Source organism: Lagopus muta, chromosome 23 (assembly GCF_023343835.1).
Source record: "Lagopus muta isolate bLagMut1 chromosome 23, bLagMut1 primary, whole genome shotgun sequence".
NCBI lineage: Eukaryota > Metazoa > Chordata > Aves > Galliformes > Phasianidae > Lagopus > Lagopus muta.
The window spans coordinates 225,181-250,390 of NC_064455.1; the positions used below are offsets into that span (position 1 = coordinate 225,181).

The 25,210-nt window shown below is 53.3% G+C and overlaps 1 protein-coding gene across 6 annotated transcripts in view; it reads right to left on the bottom strand.

The window, feature by feature from the left end:
• Positions 1 to 7,547: 7,547 nt before the first annotated feature.
• Positions 7,548 to 25,210, bottom strand: part of LOC125703821 (uncharacterized) — a 64,692-nt gene continuing 47,029 nt past the window's right edge. For 2 of the 6 annotated variants that reach the window (XM_048968829.1, XM_048968826.1), the window contains exons 5-9: positions 11,301 to 11,369; positions 10,896 to 10,997; positions 10,523 to 10,627; positions 9,693 to 9,825; positions 7,548 to 9,504 (exon numbers count right to left, since the gene is read on the bottom strand). In XM_048968829.1, the coding sequence (XP_048824786.1) occupies positions 9,450 to 9,504; positions 9,693 to 9,825; positions 10,523 to 10,627; positions 10,896 to 10,997; positions 11,301 to 11,369 (464 nt within the window). In that variant the 3' untranslated portion in view covers positions 7,548 to 9,449. Of the gene's footprint in view, positions 9,505 to 9,692; positions 9,826 to 10,522; positions 10,628 to 10,895; positions 10,998 to 11,300; positions 11,370 to 12,081; positions 12,142 to 12,486; positions 12,565 to 25,210 lie in introns of all 6 variants that reach the window. The other 4 variants (XM_048968816.1, XM_048968825.1, XM_048968828.1 and 1 more) reach the window with 3 other exon arrangements.

The window sequence follows — 25,210 nt, forward strand, 5'->3', positions numbered from 1 at the left end:
AGTAAGTGGATTGCACTGATTACACAACGAGCACGGATGGGGAACCTCAGCCGTCCAGGAATCCTAGAAGTCATCATGGACTGGCCTGAAGGTAAAAAGTTTGGAACACCACCAGCAGAAGAAGTATCACGTGCTAAAGAAGCCCCACCATACAATGAACTACCAGAGAATGAAAAGAAATATGCCCTGTTCACAGATGGATCGTGTCGTATTGTGGGAAAGCATCGCAGATGGAAATCTGCTGTGTGGAGCCCCACACGACAAGTTGCAGAGGCCACTGAAGGGAAAGGCGAATCAAGCCAATTTGCAGAGGTAAAGGCTGTCCAACTGGCCTTAGATGTCGCTGAACGGGAGAGGTGGCCAATGCTCTATCTTTACACTGACTCATGGATGGTAGCAAATGCCTTATGGGGGTGGTTACAGCAGTGGGAGCAAAATAACTGGCAAAGAAGGGGTAAACCTATTTGGGCTGCTGAACTGTGGAAAGACATTGCTGCCCGAACAAAGACTATGGTTGTAAAGGTGCGCCATGTAGATGCTCATGTGCCCAAGAGTCGGGCTACTGAAGAACAGCAAAATAACCATCGGGTAGACCGAGCTGCCAGAATTGAGGTGGCTCAAATAGACCTGGACTGGCAGAACAAGGGTGAATTATTTCTGGCTCGGTGGGCCCATGAGACCTCAGGTCATCAAGGGAGAGATGCAACATACAAATGGGCTAGAGACCGAGGGGTGGACTTAACTATGGATGCCATTGCACAGGTTATTCATAACTGTGAAACATGTGCCATCATCAAACAAGCCAAGAGGATGAAACCTCTGTGGGAGGAAGGGCGATGGCAAAAGTACAAATATGGGGAGGCATGGCAGGTTGATTATATCACCTTGCCACGATCTCGCAATAGTAAGCATTATGTGCTTACTATGGTGGAGGCAACCACTGGGTGGCTTGAAACATATGCAGTACCCCATGCTACCGCCCGAAACACCATACTGGGTCTCGAGAAACAAGTCCTGTGGCGACATGGCACCCCAGAAAGGATTGAGTCAGATAATGGGACTCATTTCAAAAATTCTCTTGTAAATACTTGGGCCAAAGATCATGGCATCGAGTGGATTTACCATATTCCCTATCATGCACCAGCCTCTGGTAAAATTGAACGATACAGTGGATTGTTAAAAACGATGCTAAAAGCACTGGGTGGCGGAACATTTAAGCACTGGGAGAAGCATTTAGCAGAAGCCACCTGGTTAGTCAATACCAGAGGATCTATTAATCGTGATGGTCCTAATCAATCCAGTTCCCTACATACCGTAGAGGGAGATAAAGTCCCTGTTGTACATGTAAAGAACATGTTAGGAAAGGCAGTTTGGGTTCTTCCAGCTTCTGGAAAGGGCAAACCTCTCCGTGGTACAGTTTTTGCCCAGGGACCAGGATCCACTTGGTGGGTAATGCAGAAGAATGGGGATGTCCAGTGTGTACCACAAGGAAACTTGATGCCGGGGGAGTGCAGTTACTAATTCTATGTATATGTATATAGCCATGTGTGCATTTTAATCATTTTTTGTTTGTTTGTATATATGTATATATATTTTAAGCATGATGTAACGATGTAGAATAAGGGGTGGAATGTCATGGTTCTATGTTTTTTGCTTTTGTTTTTGTTTTTGGGTTTCAGTATTCCACATCAAAACATCATCTAGTGTACGGGGCATTAAAGTGTCACTGCCCCAATTCCAAGTACCTATCCCTGTACATTACAGAAGTCACGGGATCTGGCCCTTCCGGGTGGGGGGGGCTCTCTCTTGCTGCCTTGCAGTGGGTGCTGGAGGGTGCTTTCCTAGCCGTTCCAAGCTTTTCAGGTTTGAATCAGTCCCGGGAACTCTCTCTCTCTCATCTTGTCTGATTTATTAATCTCAATTGCAATTAAATTGTATCTATTGTGTTATCTTGTATTCCGATATTATAGTAAAATAAGTTTTCCTCCACAGATTGTTGCCGCTGTTCTTTTCCTCCCTTCCTTCCTTCCCATTTTGTGGGACTGGGGTGGGGGGGGGGAGGGCAGAGGCCTGTCGCCCCTGTCACGGACATAGATTGATCTGGTCAAATCCGTGACAAAGGGAGGATGTACGGTGGTGTATGGGAACTGCTGAGTCACGGCCTGAACCTCTGATTAATCACCTGAGGCGAGCCACGAGTCAGCCAGAGGAGCACAGGTGAAGGCAATTCCTCCTAGACCTATTGAAGAGCTGGCTACCAGAGGGGAAGGATCTTTTCTGGAGATCACCTCTCTTGGTGTTTTGTGGTGAGCTGAGCCGAAGGGTAAGCTCTTCCACTTATTCTCTTTTTGTTATCGTTGTCTACTTTGCCTAACTCTCTTGATTATATTGTGATTATAACATCTTGATATCTATTGATTATACAATTATACTGTGATTATAACATCTTAATATCTATTGATTATACAGGTGGAAAGCCAGCAGCTGGGACGTTTGGGATCCCCAGGATTCCCAGCAACAAAGGGCAACAGCCCAAGCAAGAGCTGGGGTGATTTGTTTCTAAACTGCATCCGGTTAAGCCCTGTCCCATTGCATCTGCCCTATGTCTCCCCATTCCCTTTAGGGGAACGCCCCTGAAAAGGCGTTCTCCATTTTGCAGTTTTGTCTGATTTTCTCATCTCCTCAGGGCCTTGCAGCATTGAGAGGAAGGTTTTCCCTCTCTCCTTTCCCTCTGCAAAATCGTTTTAATTGCTGAGTGCCCCCTCATGTTTTGGCACACACCATGCTTAGTTGCATCAAGAGTTAGAAAACGACTTCTTTTTCCTCTCTTGCTGAATTTCCCTGTTTTTTCCCCCTGCTTTGGGGAAAGTCCTTCTGTTGCGGACATGACCCTTTGCAGAGCTGTGACTGCAGTGCCCAGGCTGCAGGAGCAGAAGCATTTCAGGTGCCAAAATGGTTTTCTTTCCTCGTTGTGGTGGAATGGGGTACACAGAGAAGGAGGACTTCCATTCTCGGGGTGGATGTGCACATGGGAAGGCGCACAGGGTGGGCTCCGTCTTGGCCAGTTCAGCCAGCAGCTGTATCCAGCTGGCAGAAAGCAATGCCCCCTGTGCCATGCCACCTTTGCACCACCTGGAACCAACTCAGCCGAGCAGACAGAGCTGCCAGGGTAACAAGCAGCTCTACAGATCTCCATGTGCAGGGTGGTTAAGCATTGTTGGTTTTTCACATTGGCATCCAGAGTTTGAGGCACTGCGTGCTGCCAAGATAGCTGGCTGCTCCACTTGGAGCTGCGTACACCGCAGCACTTTTCCCGTGTTTCTATAGGAATATACCCGGCTTGAGGTATAAGCAAGAGGAGCTGGAAGGTTTAGCTTGTCTTCAGAGCTACATCAGCAGCAGAATAAATGAGGCGTGGTGGGAAGGGTCCTGTGACTGGTGTGCTGTGTGTGATGGATGGCTCTGGGCCCTCCAGGACAGATGAGCAGGGCAGGTGAGATGGAATGGTGCTGCTGTATGTAGCGGTGGGCTTGGCTGGACGGAGCTTGTAGTTGGCAATGACACGGCTGAGACACCCCGGGTCTGGATTAAAGGACAAGGAAATAAAGTGGATGTCAGTGTGGGAGTCTAGTATAATGCACCCGGCTAGGACAGAGATACCAATTAACTATTCTTTAAGGAATTAAGGGATATCTGTGGAACAGCCTCACCTGCCCTGATGGGTGACCAGCTTCCCAGACGGTAAGGAGGGGTACCCACACATCCAAAAGAGCAGGCCCGGGAAATCCTTAAAGCATGTTGGTGGTAACTTCTGGCACATGCACTGAGTGCCAAGTGGGAAGGTGCTGCCTTAAATTTGTTGCTTGTGATCTGAAGGGGTCTAGCAGGTGAGGTGGCACCAGGTGGCTGTCTTGGCTACAACAGTCATGAAGCAGCCCAGTTAAGCTGAAGAACACTGCATTCTACGTCATTCATCTTCTTAGGGAGCCTGGTGCTAAATGATGCGTAGATGATCCAATTTGGGAACAGGGCTTTGTACACAGAAGAGCAGCTCCCTCGCCGCTATCTGTTGAGAGTCAGTCCCCAGCACTGAGGATGCATCAACAGCCCCAGCATAGACTGAAACTGCGAGCAGACAATCCTGCGAAAGCACGTGAAGGTGAAGGGAGAGCTCGTTGTGTTTCTACCTCCTGTTCACATTCCTCACATGATGAAGTGCAAAACCAAGCAAAATAAGAAGGAATTCAATGGGTATTTTATGTACCTGGCTACCATTGATCACATGTGGCAGTAGAAAGAGCAGATGTTTTACTCTTAAGAACTGACGTCGGGTATTCTCCCCTGCACTCCCCTTTCCCTAAACGTTCCTTAAAAAGAAGGGGAAAAAAGACCTGTTCTCATCCTCTGCCCCCTTCCTTCCACCCAACTCGCCTGAAATCACCTTTAAGAGCTCATGTAGATTTCCAGTGTGCTCCTTCTTGCCATTCTCTCTTCTTCTTAAGCCTGCTGGTGATGTTCGGGATGCGCTTGAACACCGGTTCCAGCTCCAGAGCCTAAAGCCACAGCCATAGCACAGGAAGCCAGCACCAGCCCTGGGGCTTAAAGCTACCTCCACCACCAGGCAGGCTGGCACGGGCCATGGGGCCTAAAGCCAAAGCCTGAGAGGCTAGCACCGACCCCAGGGCCTTAAGCCACAGCCAGGGATGCTGACACCAGCCATGGGGCTTAAAGCCACAGCCACAGCCAGACAGGCTGGTACTAGCCCTAGGGACTAAAGCCACAGCCACAGAAAGAGGCCAAGAACGACCGCGGGGCCAAAAGCCCAAGCCCACGAGGCTGGCACCAGCCCTGGGGACCAGAGACACAGCCCGAGAGGCTGGGACCAGTCCAGGGACTTCACGCCACAGCCCGAGCCCAGAGGCGGACACCAGCCCTGGGGCTGAAGCCCCAGACAGTGAGGTCAGCGCGGCCCACGGCCCAAAGCCCCAGCCCCAGCCCATGAGGCCGGCACCGGCCCTGGGGCATACATTCCTACTGTGCATTCCTACTGGCTCTTACTAGTTCCTGGGACTCTGTTGACCACGATGAGGCCATACTGGTCTTTACTGGTTTTTATTTGGCTGCACAGGAGTCATCTTCACTTCTCCGTTAGTTTACTTCAAATAACCCCATTACCATTCCGTCTTCTTCTTGAATCCCCTTTTCCTCCCGGTGACGTTCAAGATGCGTTTGATCCAACCTTGCAGAAATATTTGCTTGATTCCATTTGTTTTCCCTCCTTTTATCATTACGAAAACAAAGAAACAAGTAAAGAGATTTCGCCGCAGCCTCACATACCCCTTTCCCACCAGTACAGGCAGCTGGAGAGCGCAGAGCTCCAGCAATGACACCTGCAAAGAAATCTGCTTCTTCCCATCTCGTTCATCTCTCTTCCAAATAGTTGGACCAGCATTCAAACATATGTTCTGTGATTGGCAGGACCTGACTTTTGGTGGATGACTGCAATGCTGCCTTGGCTTCCTTGCTCTCTGCACTGCTCGTCAGTGCCCATGGAGAAGTTCTGAGTTGTTTGTGATCCTCAGGGATGGGCAGCAAGTCTCAGTCCTGGTGGGGCGCTGGCCCGCTGTGGTGCCCAGCAAAGTATTCAGCAGCTTTGCTCGATGAATCCCCAGGCAAGTGAAGCTCCTCACCCTGACCGTCAAGTGGGAGAACAAAGTCTTGACCATGCTTCCAGCAGTGGGGCTGATTCCTCAACCCCTTAAGGCTGCTGCAAAAGGAGGTGGGTATCTGTATCCAGCTATCAAGCTGGCATGGGGAGAAAGGGTTGGGAGGACACAGAGCAGGACTCATGGTCATGAGGTTGGAGTGCCTTATGAAGGCACAACATGCTGGTTCTATCTTGCTTACTGATGGGGATGGCCCAGCTGGCATCTTTAAGGCCCCACTTGAGTGCAGGATTTCGAAACATTACTGCTTGCTGGTGCTTTAGTGGGAAGAGCTGCACCCTTCCATGCTCAAAAAAGGCATGTCCAGAGTGCTTCCACCCCAGAGATGCCCATGTAAATAAATCCAGAGTAAGGAGAGCAGGTTTGGAGGGATCCAGGGAGGCAGATTGCTGCAAGGCACTTGATCACACATCTCACATACTCTGTGCATCACTTGTCTTACTCTTCCTCAATGCCTCCTCCGGATGGAGAAGATTTGCTATGACTGCAGTACAGGTTAAGTCATCTTCAGTGGCATCAAAGACAGAGCTAAGGAAGGCTTCTCTCAGGGAAAACAATACTGCACTGCAATAGTGACAAGGTAGGGTAAGTAATATCAATCTCATCAAGTGCGGAGAAGGAGGCAGAAGATGGATAATAGCTTGTTTATGAAGCGATTTAGTGGCAGAACTGGTAAAAGGATGCATTTTGCTGCTAGATTTGTGACCCCGTTTCAAGACGGTTTTGTCTACGACCAGGTTTTGCTGTAGAAACTTTGAGGTTGCTGCTAGCCGGAGACGGAGGTTGGTCCAATGCTGGAGATGGAAAGGGTTTTAGAAATGTGCCACACACACTAATAGCATGGTGTAGCAGAAGTGCTAAGTCGCAGCCTGAACCAGTGATGGAGCACCTGGTGGAAGGCAGGGCCAACCCAGGGGAGCTCAGCTTCTTGCAGTGCACCTGAGTGACAGAAGGGGGAAGAGCCAGGGTCCATCCCTTCCCAGACTTCAGCTAAGGGTTGGTGGCGGAAATGAGGGCATCCCTTGCTGGAGATCCCTGCCTACCTGATGCCTTCTGAAGGTGAGCAGCTGTCATGGTTTTAAGATTTTTGTTATCAGTATTCCACATCATAACATCATGTAAAGCATGGGGAATTAAAGAGCTAGGGAGGTGGATGGAAGAAGAGCAAGCTGGCTTCTGCTTCCAATTTGCATCTACTTTCATCTTACTAGATGTACAGGAAGGAAGATACACCCCTCCTCGTTATTACTGAGATTTTGCCAACAGAAGATTCCCCTTGCAAAGATTTTGCAGGGAGTGGGTGCATGCATGCTCCCCAACCCTCCCCAGCAGCTGCATTTTCACATAGCAGCAATGTATGGCCAGTTCTGGGACCTGCTCCCTGGGGCTGCTGGTGGGCGATGCCTCGTGCACCGCCACCTGCAATGGCTGCAGAATGCTGCAGATGCATGCAAACCCATGCAAAACTGCATTTTCAAGAGGATTAACTCTTCAATGGCGCAGAAAGGAAAAATGAAGTTGCTTACTGAATCATCCGTGCCGCATCTTGCAGCACGATTTGGAGACCAAAAGCAAAACAGGAGCAGGAAAATGCTTTCAGATTGGCACCGAGATGCCAGCGCAATGTGGGGCTTTGCAAAAGGCGTTTGCAGAGCAGCAATATCTCCTTGCTGCTGCTGCTGCTGGGTTGGGTTTCAGCTTGCAACTGAGCTGAACTGAGGAACTTGCACTGAGGCCGAGTTCCTGCCATTTACCTTCACAGCCCACAACAGCTATTTCCCCATGATATCCCACGCTGGCGATGCCAGGCTGCATTTTGAGGCACTTTGTCCTAACTCTGATAGGAGTCAGCACTGGAAATGGAAAGATTTGTTTGCAGGAATGCAGGGACCCTGTTCATCTGGGGGTTCCAGGACGCAATCTTAAAGGTGTGATTAAAAGAATGCTGGCTCCTCGACTCTAAAATTGTGTTTTTTTCCCCGCTGTGCTAATGGAGTTATAAAGGGGTTGGGTGGAGGGGGAGATTTCAAGGCACAAGGCGAATCCCATGTTTTTAGGGCTTTTTGCCCCTACCTTGGCCAGATCCCTGCAATAGGACTGAATCGAGGAATCCTCAGTTCCAAAGAGTTTTTCCCTTTTTCGCAAAGGCGGCCACTCCGGTTGCGTCAGGCCGAGGGCTACACTGTTTTTTTCTGGGATGAGGACAAACTGGTCCAGCCTGTTCTTCCAAAGGCTGCTGGATGGGGAGCGACTTCACCCCAAATGCCCTCAAGATGGGCTTTGGCAGCCCCCTCTAGATCCATCGGCAGCCGTTGGACCTCCAGTAGATGATGTTTGGGGCATCCTCGGAACCTCAGCAACTGCAAAGCGGAGGGGTTACAGCACACCCCGCCTGCACAAAGCACCCAGCACCCCACTCTGCCCCAGGAATGGGGTGGGTGCAGCGTGGGAACCAGAGCGTTTGCATGCACTCACTTGCTGCATTGCATCTGCAAAGTTGCACTTGATGCACGCTGAGTGAGAGGGAGACTCACACACCACGACAAGCACTGGTCACATACTGACAGACATAACATACACATATTCTTTACGTCCCACAAAAATGGGCTGGAATTCTAAGAAATTATTAACATATTGTCCCACGTTCTTGAGCATGCATCCTAAAAATGTGGTGGGGGCCCCGGCGGTCACCGGATGAGAGCCAGTAGTCTACCTCACTGTGTACTTCCAATCTCTTAAGGAGCAGTGACCCCCAAGTCCTTCTCCTCAGGGCTGCTCTCAAAGAGATCTTCCCCCATTTTCTATAAATACCCCGGATGGCCCCGGACCCAAGTGCAGCACCCTGCACTTGGCCTTCTTGAACCTCATTAGGTCTCTATGGGCATGAATCCACTCCAGTTCTGTGAAAAGGATGTTCTCACCATATGGAAAGGCTGTTCTCATGATTCAGGAGACAGATAGAGCAGGGGAGTGGATGCATGGCACCTTAACTCTGAACAGCAAGAAAATCCGGAGAATGGAATGCAGGCAATGCCCACTTCTACCAGTTCAAATCTACTTCAAGACCCAATGCAATGTCTCAGCTAGAAAAAGCATCACCTCAGTTTATCCAACAGGAAGAGCAGCATAGGATTTTTTGTTTGTTTGTGTGTTTGTTTGTTTGTTTTATTGTGGGTGTTTAGTTGGTTGTTTTTGGTTTTGGTTTTGCTTTTGTAGGAGCTCACCCACGTCCTGCACACCTCCACTTGAACCTCAAGTGGAGCAGGGGGTAGTCTTGCAGATGGAGCAGTGCAGGAAGTCTGACAAGATCTTGAGGTGCATCCAGTTCATCATCTGAGACGGAGGAAGCTCGCTTTCTGGGTCCTCATCAGGACCCTCAGAAGGATGGTAGCTATGGCGAGCTAAGAATCTTCAAATTATTGGTGATACTTGTCCTGGAGAGTGCGGGATGAAGGACAAAAGCTCTGCTGCTGATTCCCCGCTCTCACGTTCAGGGCCGTCCGCTGACAGAAAGCAGCACTCAGGACTGTTCCCGTGGACCTCTTTCACGGCTCTCAGTTCACGCTCCAGGCCTTCCAGGTGACTTTGAAGACCTTTGGCCTCTTGGATGGCAGAACGGAATGGACCGGAACTATTGCTGAGATTCCTGTTTGATGGGGCAAGAGTCTCTTCTGTTGCCTCTCCCAGCTCCATTCTGCCCTCGTCTCCAGTTGGAACTCTCTCCTAGTTGGTATCAGCATGAGCCGGTTCTGCTGCTCTCTCTTCTCTCTTGCGCACTCTGTGAGAAGGAGTTTCAGAAAGCACTACTCACTGACAGGAAATAAGGGGAAACTTGAAAGACTTGGCAACTTGGTAAGTCCTGGCAGTGCACTGCCAGCAGCTGATTTGGCCGTCCAGGATCCTGGCACTACAGATGCTTCATTGCCAAATGCAGCAATCGGGTGTTTTGGGGAAAAGCCTACTCACAAGTATTTTTTGCACATCCATATCACAGCACCACAGGCCAGCACCGCAGCAGGGAACATTACCACGGCTGCGATGTAGCGCTTCCGCGCAGATTGGTGAACAGCAGCCTCTGTGCTTTTCCCGGCATTCATCCCTGGAAGAAACAAGACAATTGTCCCACGGACCCTTCACCTGCTACAGATGATCTCCCAGTGTGCTCCATGGACCCCAGAGATTTTCATTAGCGGGTGCCTCTGTCTCTGTGCCTAAGCACCAGGGGACAAGAAGGATCGCTTCCACCTCTCGTTGGGGACGGAGAGGCTGCACAGGCACTACCCGTGTCTTCCTCTGGGCCAAGGGCTGGGGCTGTGCCCTGGGATCTGGGCTTTGTCTGTGGGGAGCACTGCAGAGCAGAACCCCTCACGCTTTCCCCAGCGCGCGTGTCCTGAGCTCTCCCGCAGGACACCCCCCAGGCTGGAGGTCGGGCTCCAGCCAGCGCAGGGCACAGCCGGAGCCAGCCCAGGGGAGAAACACCCCTGCAGGCTCCTACCGCACAGGACCCCGCTCATCGCCCTCGGGTGGCTTTGTTGCAAAAGGGCAAGGCTCACAACTCGGGGAACTGCGAGTGGTGGGACCTGAGCAGCGTCACAGAGGTCTGCACGTCCCTCCTCTGGCACGCCGCTGGAACAACTCTCCACACCCCACTGAGGTCAGCCACTTTCACAGGGCCATCCCTGGCTTCTTTGACACGTGCTCTGTGCCCACACGCTCAGGTCTGGCTGCTGACCTGGTGTGCAAGGTTGCTGACGCGGTTAGTGATGCTGGATGGAATTACGCGGCACAGAAATTACCTGGCGTGCCAGCTGTTGGCGCTGCCTGCGTTCCACTGTCCGAGACCGGCAGGGTGGGATGGCTGCCTTCCTGCAGTGCATCCTGCTCAGTTTCTTGGTCAATTCCTTTAGAAAGAAAGCAGGACAGTAGGATTGGATGCGATGTGCTCTCATCGGGAACTGAGCTACTCCAACCCTGAGCCCGCCCAAAGTCTGCTGCTCCCAGCCCCCCACATCCACTGCCACCCCCTCCGTTGCCCAAGGGCACTTGGGCCCTCCCAGGAACTGGAGGGTGCCGACCCTCTCATGCCTCCTCAGGAATCAGCTCCTATGCAAGGCCCTCACACCACGTGCTGCGAGCGTCACCAACCACCACAGCCTGAAGTATACCTACCACGCGGTGCCTTCTCTATTTCCTTCAGCAGTTCCTTTAGGAGACGGGGTAAACCCTGGGACTTTCTTCCTCTTTCGGGTTCATCCTCTGCTCTTTCCGGACCTGTACAGAATGTATGAAGTCAAATATCAGGTGCATGCAGTTTTGGAGACCAGCGGTGAGTCAGCAGAGTCAGTAAAGACAAACTACTCAGCGCTGGCATTCCAGCTGGGCTGCAGCGCAGGAGGAAACGAACGACCGGGCAAAGACATCCATGGGGGCGCTTCTGCCACCAAAGACCCAGGAAAGCTTTCACTCACACACTGCAGCATCACTGAAGAGCAGAGCATACGGGGGATCGTGCCAAGAAATGGCACTGAAATGGGCGAGGAAAGCTCTCGCAGGAATTACAAAGCCGTGACTTACCCATGCCATCCGCCAGAGTTTCGGTCCCAGAGCTCAGAGCGGATCCTGGATCACCTGCTCCAGTCCCATCTGCAAACAAACGCACAACACAGCAACTCCCATTAAACATCCTTCCAGGCAGAATGACACAGGATGCAATTAAAGCCAGGGATTCCTTCACGACTCTGTTCTCTCCCTTCCACACAGGAGCACCTCGGAAACAGGTCCTGGGTGCCTTGCAGGGGCACCGCCGCCATTCATAACTAACCCCGTGTGCAACCGCCCAGAGGAACACCCTCCTGGAGCTCAGCCCACCTCTTAACTGCATGAACTGGACTAAACCTAGGCTTTGGTAAGCCACTGCCTGGAGACACAGCTGTAAGCAAGGACAGAGGAGAAACGTTGCCATTGCAAGTGCCCATCTCTCTCTTCCTTAGCGAGCTGCGGTGAAGGAAGGGGCTCAGCTAATGGCACGGGGGGAAAGTTCCAAAGCTGCAGAGCAGCCAGGTGACCTGCTGGCTGGTATTCCACAGCTTTCCAAATACTTTCTCCAGGCCACGGGAAACAATGCTCAGGGACCTCATGGAAGAACACTCAGCCCCTTGAAATTTTCTTGCTGAGAGACCTCGGAGATACAGGGACGAAGGCAACACCACGCTGACAGCACGGAGCACCCAAGAAACAACGGCCATCCACGCTTCTAGGGGAGAAGAACCCGCTGGCCGCTGAAAAGCGGAACCCTTGCTGAACTATCCCAGCCAAATATGATCCAATACCGAGGAAATGAAGCCTGCTGACTTACCTCCAGCATCCCCTTCAGGCTCGTAGACAGGATACTCTCCTGTGGATTCACCAGCAGGGCCTGCAGGCACAAGTGTGATCAGACACAGGTGAGGAGAGCTTCCCCCACGTGTGGGGCCTCCTTTTCCCTGAGTGACCTGTAGGCTCTGGCAGTGGGCCAGGGAATGCCACGGCCCAAATACAAAGGTCTGGGCTCTCTCAGCCGAAGAGGGGCAGCGGTAACCTTCCCACTGAAATGTGGCATACTTCTCCGAGTAAAGAAATACTCATGGCTCGACTGTGCATGCCCCTCAAGGCTCAAACCGACTCGGAAGATCTTGAGGGGATCTGAAGTCAAATTGCACCCAAGTAAACTGGGAGAGCATGAACGTTTCTGCCTCCAAGGAAACAGACACTCACAACTTACCTCTGGGTTGTTCCACAGGCACAGGCACAAAATCCGAACTCAAACGATCATTTGCAAAGGGAGCACCAAGGGCATCACCTAGAATCAAGAACAGATGGGAGAAATTCCCATTGCATGGCGTGATCTCCTTCTCCCTCGGTCACTGGATGCGGGTCGTGCAACGGGATGGCAGAAGGACTCAGGTCACGATTTCCAAAGTTGCGGAGTGGCCAGGATGACGTGTAGGCTGGCACCTGGCAGCGTACACAGTGCTCTCCCCAAGCCGTGTGCCACATCCCTCACGGACCGCGTGGAAGAAGATGCAGCCCCCCGGGGCTTTCTTACTGGGAGGCCTCTAACGGACAGGAAGGTCACCCTGAAGCACTGGAGGAAGGCACGCCTGTCTCTTCCTCTGGGCCGTGGGCCGGGGCTCTGTGTTGGAAGCTGGCATTCACCTAGGGTACCACGAGTACCACGAGCCTGGAGCAGAAATGCTCACGCTTTTCCCAGCTCTCCCCAGGACGTCTCCCAGGATGAAGGCTGTGCTCCAGCCAGCAAGCAGCAGAGCCATGGCCCGGCGTGGCTGGAGCCGGCTCTGGGGAGCAGCGCTGCCACGGGCTCCGGCCCGGCTCCTGCTGCACTGGCCCTCACCCCCTGCCCGACAGCACCCCTGTGGAAGGCAGGCCCCAGGGAAGTGTGGCACAGGGCCATGGGGACACAGCCTGACTTCTTGCCGCCAGTGCTGCTCGGTTTGGGTCCCATCTCTGCCCACCCACCTGCTTCCGGTGCTCGCCACGGAGCAGCACAGGTCTCCCGGAAACACATGGCCATCAGTAGGAGGAAGAGGACAAGGCGGGCAGGGGCCATGGCCCCCCACACTCGCACCATGCTTCCAACACCACCGCTGCAGCCACAGTGAGTGTCGCACAGAGCGAAGCCTGCGGCACAGCACAGCACAGTCATAGGACGGGGCATTGTGACCTCACGGCTCCGAGATTCCGGGCGGCGGCTCCCCGCGGGCTGCTGCTCTTGTGATGCACTGCACCAGGGCTGCGTGGGGCCGGTGCTTACGTCACAGAAACGCAGAGTCATAGAATGGCTTGGGTTGGAAGGGACAGCAAAGAGCTTAGAACCCCAGCCCCACCACCGTGGGCACAGATGCCACCCGCGGGGTCATGCTGCCCAGAGCCCCATCCAGACTGACCCTGAACACCTCCGGGGATGGAGCACGCACGGCTTCACCCGGCAGATTTTCATAGTTTTTCAACTACCCCAAGAGGGAATTAATTCCTGCTCCATGCTCCCATGACGCCTCCGGCCATTGAGGAAGGGATGCAATATGGAAATGGGGTCTGGATCAAGGGTGCTATTGCACAGGTTGTCCATGCGTGTGAAACGTGCTGCAATTAAGCAAGACGAGCAGATAAAGCCTCTCCGGTACGGAGGATGACGGCTGACACACAAACACGGGGAAGCTGACCTTCCCACTGTGGAAAGTGAAAGTGTTGTTTCTGCCCTGAACATTGAAAAGGGCAATTGATCTAAAGAATTAAGCTGCAACATACCCTTAGAAATAGCTGATGTGGAAAGTAAGAATACCATATACATATTAGTAACATATTTTAGAAACATAGTTACCAAATTACCTAACAAATACTTTCTCACGAAGCTGCAATAGATTTTGAATGTTCTAAACAATATGGGTATAGTATTGTGAACTAGGAAACAGATTGTGAGGTTGTTCATTAGACCGGCAGAAAGAAAACACATTGAACAAACTTTCAAGGAGTCAGGGCCTTTACACAAAGCAGAACTGTCCCACTTTGTGGGAATGTTAGGATGCCATAGGCAGGCTCCAAGGTACTCCCCTCTATCCTCCTTCCGAGCTTATCTCTATGCAAGGACAGGTGAATGACCAGAACAATGACCAGTGTGAAGGGGCACAAATGTTAGGGGGGGTAATTAAACGATTGAGGCTATTTCCATGTTTAGGCTGTAAAACTGACATCCGAAAAGTTACGACCAAATTTGTTTGTTAAGAAAGCAATTGTTAGAAGTCAGTTAACCAATGAAGACATTTGCATCTGGGCGGCAAAGATCTGTGTCTACTCGGTGTTTGTACGATTAGTGAAACGTCACGAAAGAGTGTGAACCTGCAGTACTCAGCCAATGAGGAACCAGGGGAGAAAGAGATCAGCTGCGGGCAATAGGGGATAAAAGATGTAACACTGCTTTCTCGGGGCTCTCCTGCTTGCAGGAGGCCCGCCATTGCAATTGCAAATAAAATCTGCTTTATCAGAGAAACCGTCCTAGAAAATTATTTGGATATTTCCAGCACCACAAACCTGCCACATCAAGTGTCACCTGCTCACGTTTTTGTTGAGGGATCTGCAGTTTCATCTGTTTTCCTTCAGTTTTCCAGTACCTTGGCTAAGGACATCCCCTTTCCTGCACCAAGTGCATTTCCCACGCAGCGTAGCGTGCTTCCAAGCCTTCCAATTTAGTCGCAGAAACTGAAGGCTTGCTGGCTGCCACCTCCCATCCCCAAAGTCCCAGTGAACTCACCCACTGCTGGCAACTGGACGCTTGGTGGAGAGAGGACCGTCACCTATCGGGTCCCACCTGGCACTCCAGAAACTGCTGCACTTTTGGACGTGCTGGACTTTTTGGACGTGCAGCAATAAATACAGCATCCAAACAACCCTGCCTTTGAATCAGACCCCGCCGCTTTCCCTATGACCAGGCAAAGTGCACGAAGGCAAGCTGAACTGCTGAACCGGGCACCGCACAGGGGTCATGTATTTGCGTCAAAATACAGCATGCATTTTCTCACTCCTCTTGTCTGGCTACCTTGTGACAATAAGCCCTGTTCAGCGTTTATTTCTTTTATTTGCCTTATTTGTTGAGTAATAGCTTCCAGCCTGTGCACAAAGCAGAGAGCAGTTTTGGAGTGAGCTGGTCAGAAGGGCAGCAGCTCCCAGCCGGCCATGTGCAGGGGCTTCTCAGCCACATACGCCAGCAAGGCGTGGGCACAGCCAGTAGCACAGCTCCTGGGGGTGATTTTTGGCCACAGAGCACTGCAGTGCCCAGAACAAAGCCAGCAGCCCGTCCCTACCCAGACCCATGCCAGGTGGGGCTGGGACTGCAGCAGCCCTGCCTCTTCCCAGTCTTAGCAGACAGGAAGTCAGTCCAACAGCTCTGCTTAGAGGGAAACCAGGATTTATTTCAGGCACGTAGTCCTGAATTCAGGAAAACCCTGATGTCTCCAGGTGCAGGCAGTACTGGCAAGCATCGACATCAGATGGCTTCATATACCTCGTGACCTGCCTAACAGGGAAGGAACGGTGCCATTATGTGGCTAAACTGAGCCCATCAGGCAGCTGTAAGGGAGTTGAGTCCTCAGAGCCCAAAGCGAGCGGAAGTTTGCTACAACACCTCACGCGTGGTTAAGGTAACCTACTTTCAGCAAGTTTTGCATTAGTAATAATGGAAAAAAAACACCCAAACAATTATGATAGGTGCTGCAAAAGAAACTCCTCCTCATCTTTTGGATGGAAAGCCAAAGACTGTGTGGAATTTCCCCTGTAAAGCTGCGGGGCCTTCTTCCACTTCAATGTCTCTGCTGTCTGACACAACGGGAGAGCTGCTGTGGCCTGGTGTCCGTGCCTCTGCCTCCTCCAGGGTAGCAGCTTTGTGGCAGGAGAAGAAACCCACAGGGACTCGGGCCACAATTAAGAACCGCGTCTTGTAAAGGAAAAGCACAAATATTGTCATGATAGTGACAGTTTTCTTCTGATGAGGTCTGGGTTTGCTCTCAGCATCCAGCAACAGGAAACGCTGCACACGACTGCAGCGGCTGCAACCCAGCGTGCAGGTGGACACAGAGAACTGAATCTGGCTGTGTCTTGCTCTTGGCCTGCTTACAGCCTGTGCTTGTTTTTGGAGACAAACTTTTAAACTTCTACCACAGTAGCTCACAGTGCCAGCTGCTAGGACCAGGTGCACTCATGGTCTTAGTAGCTACTCAAGGAAAGCTGCAGGTTCCAGGGCTGGGCACAAACACCTTGCAGTTATTTCCTCACTATTTCCGCACCTAAGCTGTGGCTCATCCTAAAGCCACAACTCTGCCGTGCAGGCAGAGAACTGGGCAACAGCTGCAGGGCCCGTGCAGTCTTTGCCATGCAGCTGGACAGCCCTGCTGATTAACCTATAGAGCCTGAGCAGAAGAAACAACCGGGAAAGCAGCTGTCAGAATATCTCACATTAAGAGCAAGACTTCTGTTTCTCAGCATCAATGCTAATGAACACCAAGAGCTTTCTTTAGATCTGCTGATTGCCATTTGTCTTCTAAGATGCTCGTAAGGATCAACTGATCACGCACTGTGTCCTACTGCAAGACAGCTCAAGTGGGAAAGCACACAGAAGCACTGAAGAAAGTGATTTTAGAAAGAAAAGGGAGAGTAGGGGGACAGATTTAAGTTATTCTGTGCAGCTTGTCAGTGTGAGGGCCTAACAGCAGAAGCCAAACTTTCAGCTGTATGTTCTCGTAGAGCATCCCTGGATTCCCAGAAAGATACTGGTAGCCACGTTTGCCATATCCTTACACCAGCCCAGGAGCCTGTTGTCTCCTTGACAGTCAAAGACTGTCTCAGGTATCTTGGAGGAGATCTGGATTTGATCAAGGTGTCTGATCAAGGTAAAGCTAACGGAGGAAGACGCTCACCTGCTCCATCTCCAATGACTGGGCTGGATTTGGAGCGGAAGAGGACATCTGAGTGGTCAAGATGAATTCCACAGCGGCCGGCTGCATCTGCACCTCCACGAAGGCAGCTCTTCCGCTGATGCAGGCACACTCACTCTGCTGTGATCTGAAGAAAAAACAGATGAAGTAAAACTGCCAACAGACGGAAGACTGGGGAGGCACCTCTGGCTGTGCAAAATGTGCTGATTTTGGAGGGGTGGGTCTACAGAGGCTGCGTGTGTTTCAGGTTTCTTTTCAACCCTGTCTACGAGATGTTAAGCACGAGCCCATTCTGGCGCATGCCAGCGTGTCCCTGTTTCAATTCTGAATGACACTGGCCCAACACATACCGACTTCCTTTGGAGCCCTTTTACATCTCTGAAGATGATGCAGGGACATTTTCTTTGCTCCCTTTAGGATGCTTTGTTTACCAAGGCCTCAACAAGGTTTATGGGAAACAAACAGAAAAAGTGTAGAATTCCAAGGGAGTGATCTGGGTGACGTCTGGGTGCTGGAGCTGGTGGCACCATGCAGAACAGCAGCACAAGGGCTGTTTGCAGGGAGCTGATCCAACCCCTCCAGGCTGGCGCCTGTGTGTCAGCAGTGACTCTGGGGCTTTTCTCAAGGGACTGAGCACACCAATTCTGCAACTCACGCTTCTCTGTGCTTCTTCCGTTGCTGTTGCCTTGGTCAATAAGTAACTGCACTGCATTTATTCTACGCCCTGCTTGCAGAGGCTCATTCTGCACGGCCAGAGCTGCCCTAACAAGAAGGAGCAGCAGCAAAGCCCTCACCCAGCGAGGCCACGCACTGCTACGTCCCCAGCATCACATCCCGGTGCAGCGCTCGCTGCGCAGGGTCCAGCAGCGCCCACTCCTCGCTGCTGAAGTACACGGCCACCTCTGCAAAGGCCACGGGCTCCTGCAAAGGCTCCTTGCTGGGCACAGCCAAGGCCCAGGGAAGCAGCTTGGAGAGGAGAGAAACTCCTGTCCCAGCGGCTTCTCTGTTCCCAGCACACAAACGCTGGCTGAGGACGCCTCACTCTCACCCTGCACTCCCATCTCTTGCTGCATGCCCGCTCCTGGCTGCTTCCCCAAGCCCCTGCCTGAGATGGACATGCTGCGGCCAGTTGCTGCTCTGCTGCAGGCAGATGTTAAACTGGAGCCTGCTGGGACAAGAGAAACAATGGGCAGGAGAGGTGTGAGGGAATGCAGCAATCCCTGCCCAACCCCCACCCTCACCAGCCCACCTGCAGGGCATTGCCTAGGGGTAAAAGCCAGCTGGGACTCAGACCAGCAGCACTGCTCTCACCAGGCTTCTTCCCCAGCAAAGCCAGTGTGATGGTGCGCTCCCTCCTCTCCCTTTCTTTCCTCCTTTCTCCCACCCTCCTCCCTCAGCCTGGCACAGGAAGACAGTGAGCAACACTCCTGGCTAAATCACATTAACGATCACAAAACTGTCTCAAACTGGGAGGTGAAAGAACTGACAGCAGACCTCTGGCTCAACAGCTGAGGGCCAACTGAGCACGTGCCTAAACACAAAGCACAGCAACGAGTCAATCATCTTACCACCAAAACAGAGCAGCACAAGCACCTCTTAAGCTCTCCTGCACAGCAGCAGGCTGCAGGACGAGCTCTGCCCTTGAGCAGGGATGCCTCTCAAGGTCACACCTGCAGAGATCCTTTCCACCTCCACGTCAAGACACCTTGCTGATACGGATCCTTAGTAAGCGACTAATAGTTTGGCTTGAGGGGGACCGTCCGGAGCCATCAAGGGACGAAAGGGGGAAAAAGGTATTACCTGTTACATACGAAGTAAGGCAGAACGTAAATAAATGGAACAGGGAGCACAAACTAAAGCAAAGAATTTATTCATTTTTTCAATAACCAACAGAAATTGATTTTGCTTGGGTTTGTGTCAGGCACTCAGAACTGTGCCACACGCTACGCACAGGGGTGGATATGGAAATGCATCGTCCCGCGTAGCTACAAATCTGGGAGTCTATACTCTTAGCGAGGAACTGGAATCACCACACATCTGAAGCCCAAAATCATCACAGAGTCAAAGAATCTGGAATTGGGAAACAATCACAGGACCTGAAATAACAGAACTTACGCTCACAGGAGCTAGTAACCTCGTAGCGTCCTCATACAATCCTCCGACTCTAGAATCCTAGACTCTAGTAACCCCATAATAACCCCGCAGGATTGAATCACCACATTTTGTTTCCTCACCCCCACAGCGGGAACCTTTCTATAGAGCATGCTCACAACTGATGCTATCAGTCAGCATCACCCAGCACTCCTTGTGGAACGGGTTATCTACAATATCAAAGCACTGCCAGTTACAAGTGCTCAGAGGTTCTTCCTCAAAAGAGGAATTTTTAATACTGTTTTTCATTCGAATTTGGATACGGGCAGGGAACCAAGGTCCAGAATCTTTATGAAAGGAATCCAATACCACCGTGCCCTTCACAAAACCTCTCCCCTTTGCCGCAACACACGGGAATGGGGAAAGGGAACCTCCATCCTGGTTTTCCACCACCCCTCACGTCAGTCCCGGGGGTACTGGGGACTCTCCTGGAGACACCGGGAGCCTCCAGGACCCTCGCCAGGCCCCAGGCATTTTGGTGCCACAAGCCCACCAGCGCCCAGGGTGTAACCCTGGTGTCCCATAGGGGGTGGTAGCCCAGGCAGGGTGCAGTCTGATGGACCCACGTGGCTCTGTGGTGGAGTATCACACGTGCTGCTCCCTGTCCCTGGCTAATGTTCTCCGAGGGGCACACAGAGGTAGCAGCGGGCTGTGGACATGGCCAAGAGGCACTTAGGGTGACAGGATGTAGCCACAGCTCGGGGACAGTGGCCAGGTGCTGGAGACATTTGTACGGCAGGACACAACCACAATGTGGGGACACGAGGGGCAACAAAAGGGACCTTGCTCAGACCACTGGGACAACAGTGCCACGGGTGAACACGCTGCCACCCGCCTAGTGAAAGTCGTGTCCTTGCTGCAGCTGTGCCCCCGAAGGGCTTTATTTGGTGCCACAAACCTCAGACCCCCTAAATAGGGCAAAACCACAGAATTCCGGACCACGCAATTGTCAGGAGCTTCCATTTGGTGACAACGTCCCTGTGAGGCCAAGGTCCCCACAGGCCAGGTGACACCGCTGAGACACTGAGCGATCAGTGGCAGTGCTGTTGATGGGAGCAGCAGCTCAAGGGGACACAGCACTGGAAACGCAGCAACAGCAAGAACGCCATCAGTGACAACCACAACCCCCAAGTCCGCCGGACACAGCACTGGAGGTCAGCGACAGCGACACTGCAACGACGCCAGGAGCTCCCCGCGGCTGCCAACACCGCCCACTGGCGTTCCCACCCTCACGGCTCCCCGCGGATGTCGGGCAGCAGGCGGCAGGCGGCGACGGTGGCAGCCACGGCGCGCAGGTCACGGTGCACCAGGCACAGGCAGTGCGCGGTGGCAGCTGCCCCAGCTCGGGCTCGGCCCAGGGGCCCCCCCAGGCCTTCCAGCAGCCGCGCAGCCCCACTGAAACCGCGTCCCAGTGCCTCAGCCATCGTGCTCCGCAGTCGCCCCTCGCCCGCCCCCAGCCGCTGCTGCAGTAATGAGGGGCCCCCCCGGGGCACCCCTGGCAGCGGCACTCGGGCCGCACGGTCCTTTTCCTCCTCCTCCTCCTCAGTCTCCGACGCCTCCCCCGGAACCTTCAGCCCCGCTGCGGGGGGCCCGGCCGCGCTCCCCCCCGGTTCCGGCTCCAAGTCGCTCTCCGAGGCCTCGCCCGGCACCAGCGTGGAGGAAAAAGGGGCGGCCACGGTCTGCGAGCGGGGAACAAAAGGGAGGAGGGGAAGTCGGGGGAAGAACGGCCCCATCAGGCACGGAGACCGCCGCCCCTTCTCCCGAGTCCCAGGGCAATACCCCGCATAACAGGCCCGCGCCGCCCCGGCCTCGCGAGACCCCCGCTTCCCCACCCCCTTCCCAGCCCCACGGGCCCCCAGAACGCGTCCCGGCACCCGCAGCTCCAGGAGGACGCCTCGGATTCCCTTCCCAGCCCTACGTGGCCCCCGCGCCCCAATAACGCGCCAGACCCACCGCCCAGCCCCGCGAGGAACCCCGTTTCTCCTCAGCCCCGTACCGCCGGCTCCCCGGGTCACGTGACGCCACGCCTCCACACACCCGTTACCCGGACTCGGGCACGCACGGAGCGGGAACCCCACGTGACCCCGTTCGTCCGCTCGCCCCTCCGCCCGCGCTTTAAGTGACAGCCAGGCCAGCCAATTGGCTCCGCAGAGACGAAGGGGCGGATGGAGCTCTCCCGGAAGAAGGGTCGGGGGGCAGGGCGTGCGGATAACATGAAGATGGGGATTCTTCGTCCCACGACCACCGGGAGGAGACCCTCACCACTCACTGTGCACGCGCGAGGGGGGAAGGGGACCGCGTGCTGGTGGGTACTCGGAATGTAATGAATGCGTATCCGCATCCTGGAAACTACTGATTCTGCATTAGTTCGGCCTCCGTCTGCAGCTTTTTCCTGCCGCTGTGCGAGTTAGGAGCAGGTCCCCCCCTTGCACCCGGCGTCGCAGCCCTGATGAAACGTACCTGCTTTTACAACTGCCTTGCGGTCATAGAGTCTGATCCCACGCGTCAGTGTGCGCCGCTCCTCGGGGCAGCGCGCCAGGGCCCTCCTCGGGAACCATTTCTTCTTGCTATGGAACCCACCGAGCGCCCGGGCCGGCGCTCTCCAAATGAACACGCGGTGCTGACAGACTTATTGCGGGCAGGGCGACGAATCCGCTGTTGGGACGGCGGTGCCGGTGCCCAGCGGGCCCATCTGTGTGCGTGGGGGGGAGAGAGGGGCGGCGGGGGGGGGGCGCAGATGTCACTGAGATATGAAACGTCTCTGCAGAGCTGGAAGGGCAGGAGCTGAGGAGATACGAAGGGCTCCCATCGTGTTCCTGAGTGCCGCTCCTCTTCTGGCCGCACGCTGAGGGCAGGTGGAGGCCGGAACAAAGGGCAGGAGCCGGGGCAGAGAACTGTTTTGCTTCTTCAATCTTCCTGGACGCTGTATTTATTGCTGCACGTCCAAAAGTGCAGCAGTTTCTGGAGTGCCAGGTGGGACCCGATAGGTGACGGTCCTCTCGCCACCAAGCGTCCAGTTGCCAGCAGTGGGTGAGTTCACTGGGACTTTGGGGATGGGAGGTGGCAGCCAGCAAGCCTTCAGTTTCTGCGACTAAATTGGAAGGCTTGGAAGCACGCTACGCTGCGTGGGAAATGCACTTGGTGCAGGAAAGGGGATGTCCTTAGCCAAGGTACTGGAAAACTGAAGGAAAACAGATGAAACTGCAGATCCCTCAACAAAAACGTGAGCAGGTGACACTTGATGTGGCAGGTTTGTGGTGCTGGAAATATCCAAATAATTTTCTAGGACGGTTTCTCTGATAAAGCAGATTTTATTTGCAATTGCAATGGTGGGCCTCCTGCAAGCAGGAGAGCCCCGAGAAAGCAGTGTTACATCTTTTATCCCCTATTGCCCGCCGCTGATCTCTTTCTCCCCTGGTTCCTCATTGGCTGAGTACTGCAGGTTCACACTTGTCAACGGTTTATGGGCTGGTCCGGCCCAGTTCCGTGACCAGCAGGGCGGAGGGATCTGCGGATCCGCGCCTCTGGGAAAGGGGAAGCAGGGGACCCCAAAATACTTGAAAACAACAGCACTGATCTGAGGTGGAACAAATGATTTTACTAAATATACTATTAGTAAAATACAATGAGAGAGAGAGAGAGAGAGAGAGTCTGTTTGAACTGTATAGACCTCACCACAATGCTGGGGTGAGAAGTGCAGTCCAGTTGAGCGACTGAAGTACAGACGGCAAAGTGCAGATGGCAAAGCGCAGGCGGCGAAGCGCAGATAGCGAAGCGCAGACAGCGAAGAGCAGACGAAGAAGAAGGATCAGGTGACCTTGCTTGGAGTTATATCCCCTTGCTGACCGCAAAGTCTCCTGGGGAAATGTAGTTCTTCTCCGACAGACGAACATTCGGCAGATATCAAACCCCACCCCCAATGCATTACATGATGTTATGGTGTGGAATACTGATGACCAAAAAAATCATAAAACCATGACAACACTCTTTTGTGACGTTTCACTAATCATACAAACACCGAGTAGACACAAATCTTTGCCGCCCAGATGCAAATGTCTTCCTTGGTTAACTGACTTCTAACAATTGCTTTCTTAACAAACAAATTTGGTCGTAACTTTTCGGATGTCAGTTTTACAGCATAAACATGGAAATAGCCTCAATCGTTTAATTACCCCCCCTAACATTTGTGCCCCTTCACACTGGTCATTGTTCTGGTCATTCACCTGTCCTTGCATAGAGATAAGCTCGGAAGGAGGATAGAGGGGAGTACCTTGGAGCCTGCCTATGGCATCCTAACATTCCCACAAAGTGGGACAGTTCTGCTTTGTGTAAAGGCCCTGACTCCTTGAAAGTTTGTTCAATGTGTTTTCTTTCTGCCGGTCTAATGAACAACCTCACAATCTGTTTCCTAGTTCACAATACTATACCCATATTGTTTAGAACATTCAAAATCTATTGCAGCTTCGTGAGAAAGTATTTGTTAGGTAATTTGGTAACTATGTTTCTAAAATATGTTACTAATATGTATATGGTATTCTTACTTTCCACATCAGCTATTTCTAAGGGTATGTTGCAGCTTAATTCTTTAGATCAATTGCCCTTTTCAATGTTCAGGGCAGAAACAACACTTTCACTTTCCACAGTGGGAAGGTCAGCTTCCCCGTGTTTGTGTGTCAGCCGTCATCCTCCGTACCGGAGAGGCTTTATCTGCTCGTCTTGCTTAATTGCAGCACGTTTCACACGCATGGACAACCTGTGCAATAGCACCCTTGATCCAGACCCCATTTCCATATTGCATCCCTTCCTCAATGGCCGGAGGCGTCATGGGAGCATGGAGCAGGAAATAATTCCCTCTTGGGGTAGTTGAAGCACTATGAAAATCTGCCGGGTGAAGCCGTGCGTGCTCCATCCCCGGAGGTGTTCAGGGTCAGTCTGGATGGGACTCTGGGCAGCATGACCCCGCGGGTGGCATCTGTGCCCACGGTGGTGGGGCTGGGGTTCTAAGCTCTTTGCTGTCCCTTCCAACCCAAGCCATTCTATGACTCTGCGTTTCTGTGACGTAAGCACCGGCCCCACGCAGCCCTGGTGCAGTGCATCACAAGAGCAGCAGCCCGCGGGGAGCCGCCGCCCGGAATCTCGGAGCCGTGAGGTCACAATGCCCCGTCCTATGACTGTGCTGTGCTGTGCCGCAGGCTTCGCTCTGTGCGACACTCACTGTGGCTGCAGCGGTGGTGTTGGAAGCATGGTGCGAGTGTGGGGGGCCATGGCCCCTGCCCGCCTTGTCCTCTTCCTCCTACTGATGGCCATGTGTTTCCGGGAGACCTGTGCTGCTCCGTGGCGAGCACCGGGAGCAGGTGGGTGGGCAGAGATGGGACCCAAACCGAGCAGCACTGGCGGCAAGAAGTCAGGCTGTGTCCCCACGGCCCTGTGCCATGCTTCCCTGGGGCCTGCCTTCCACGGGGGTGCTGTCGGGCAGGGGGTGAGGGCCAGCGCAGCAGGAGCCGGGCCGGAGCCCGTGGCAGCGCTGCTCCCCAGAGCCGGCTCCAGCCACGCCGGGCCATGGCTCTGCTGCTTGCTGGCTGGAGCACAGCCTTCATCCTGGGAGACGTCCTGGGGAGAGCTGGGAAAAGCGTGAGCATTTCTGCTCCAGGCTCGTGGTACTCGTGGTACCCTAGGTGAATGCCAGCTTCCATCACAGAGCCCTGGCCCACGGCCCAGAGGAAGAGACAGGCGTGCCTTCCTCCAGTGCTTCAGGGTGACCTTCCTGTCCGTTAGAGGCCTCCCAGTAAGAAAGCCCCGGGGGGCTGCATCTTCTTCCACGCGGTCCGTGAGGGATGTGGCACACGGCTTGGG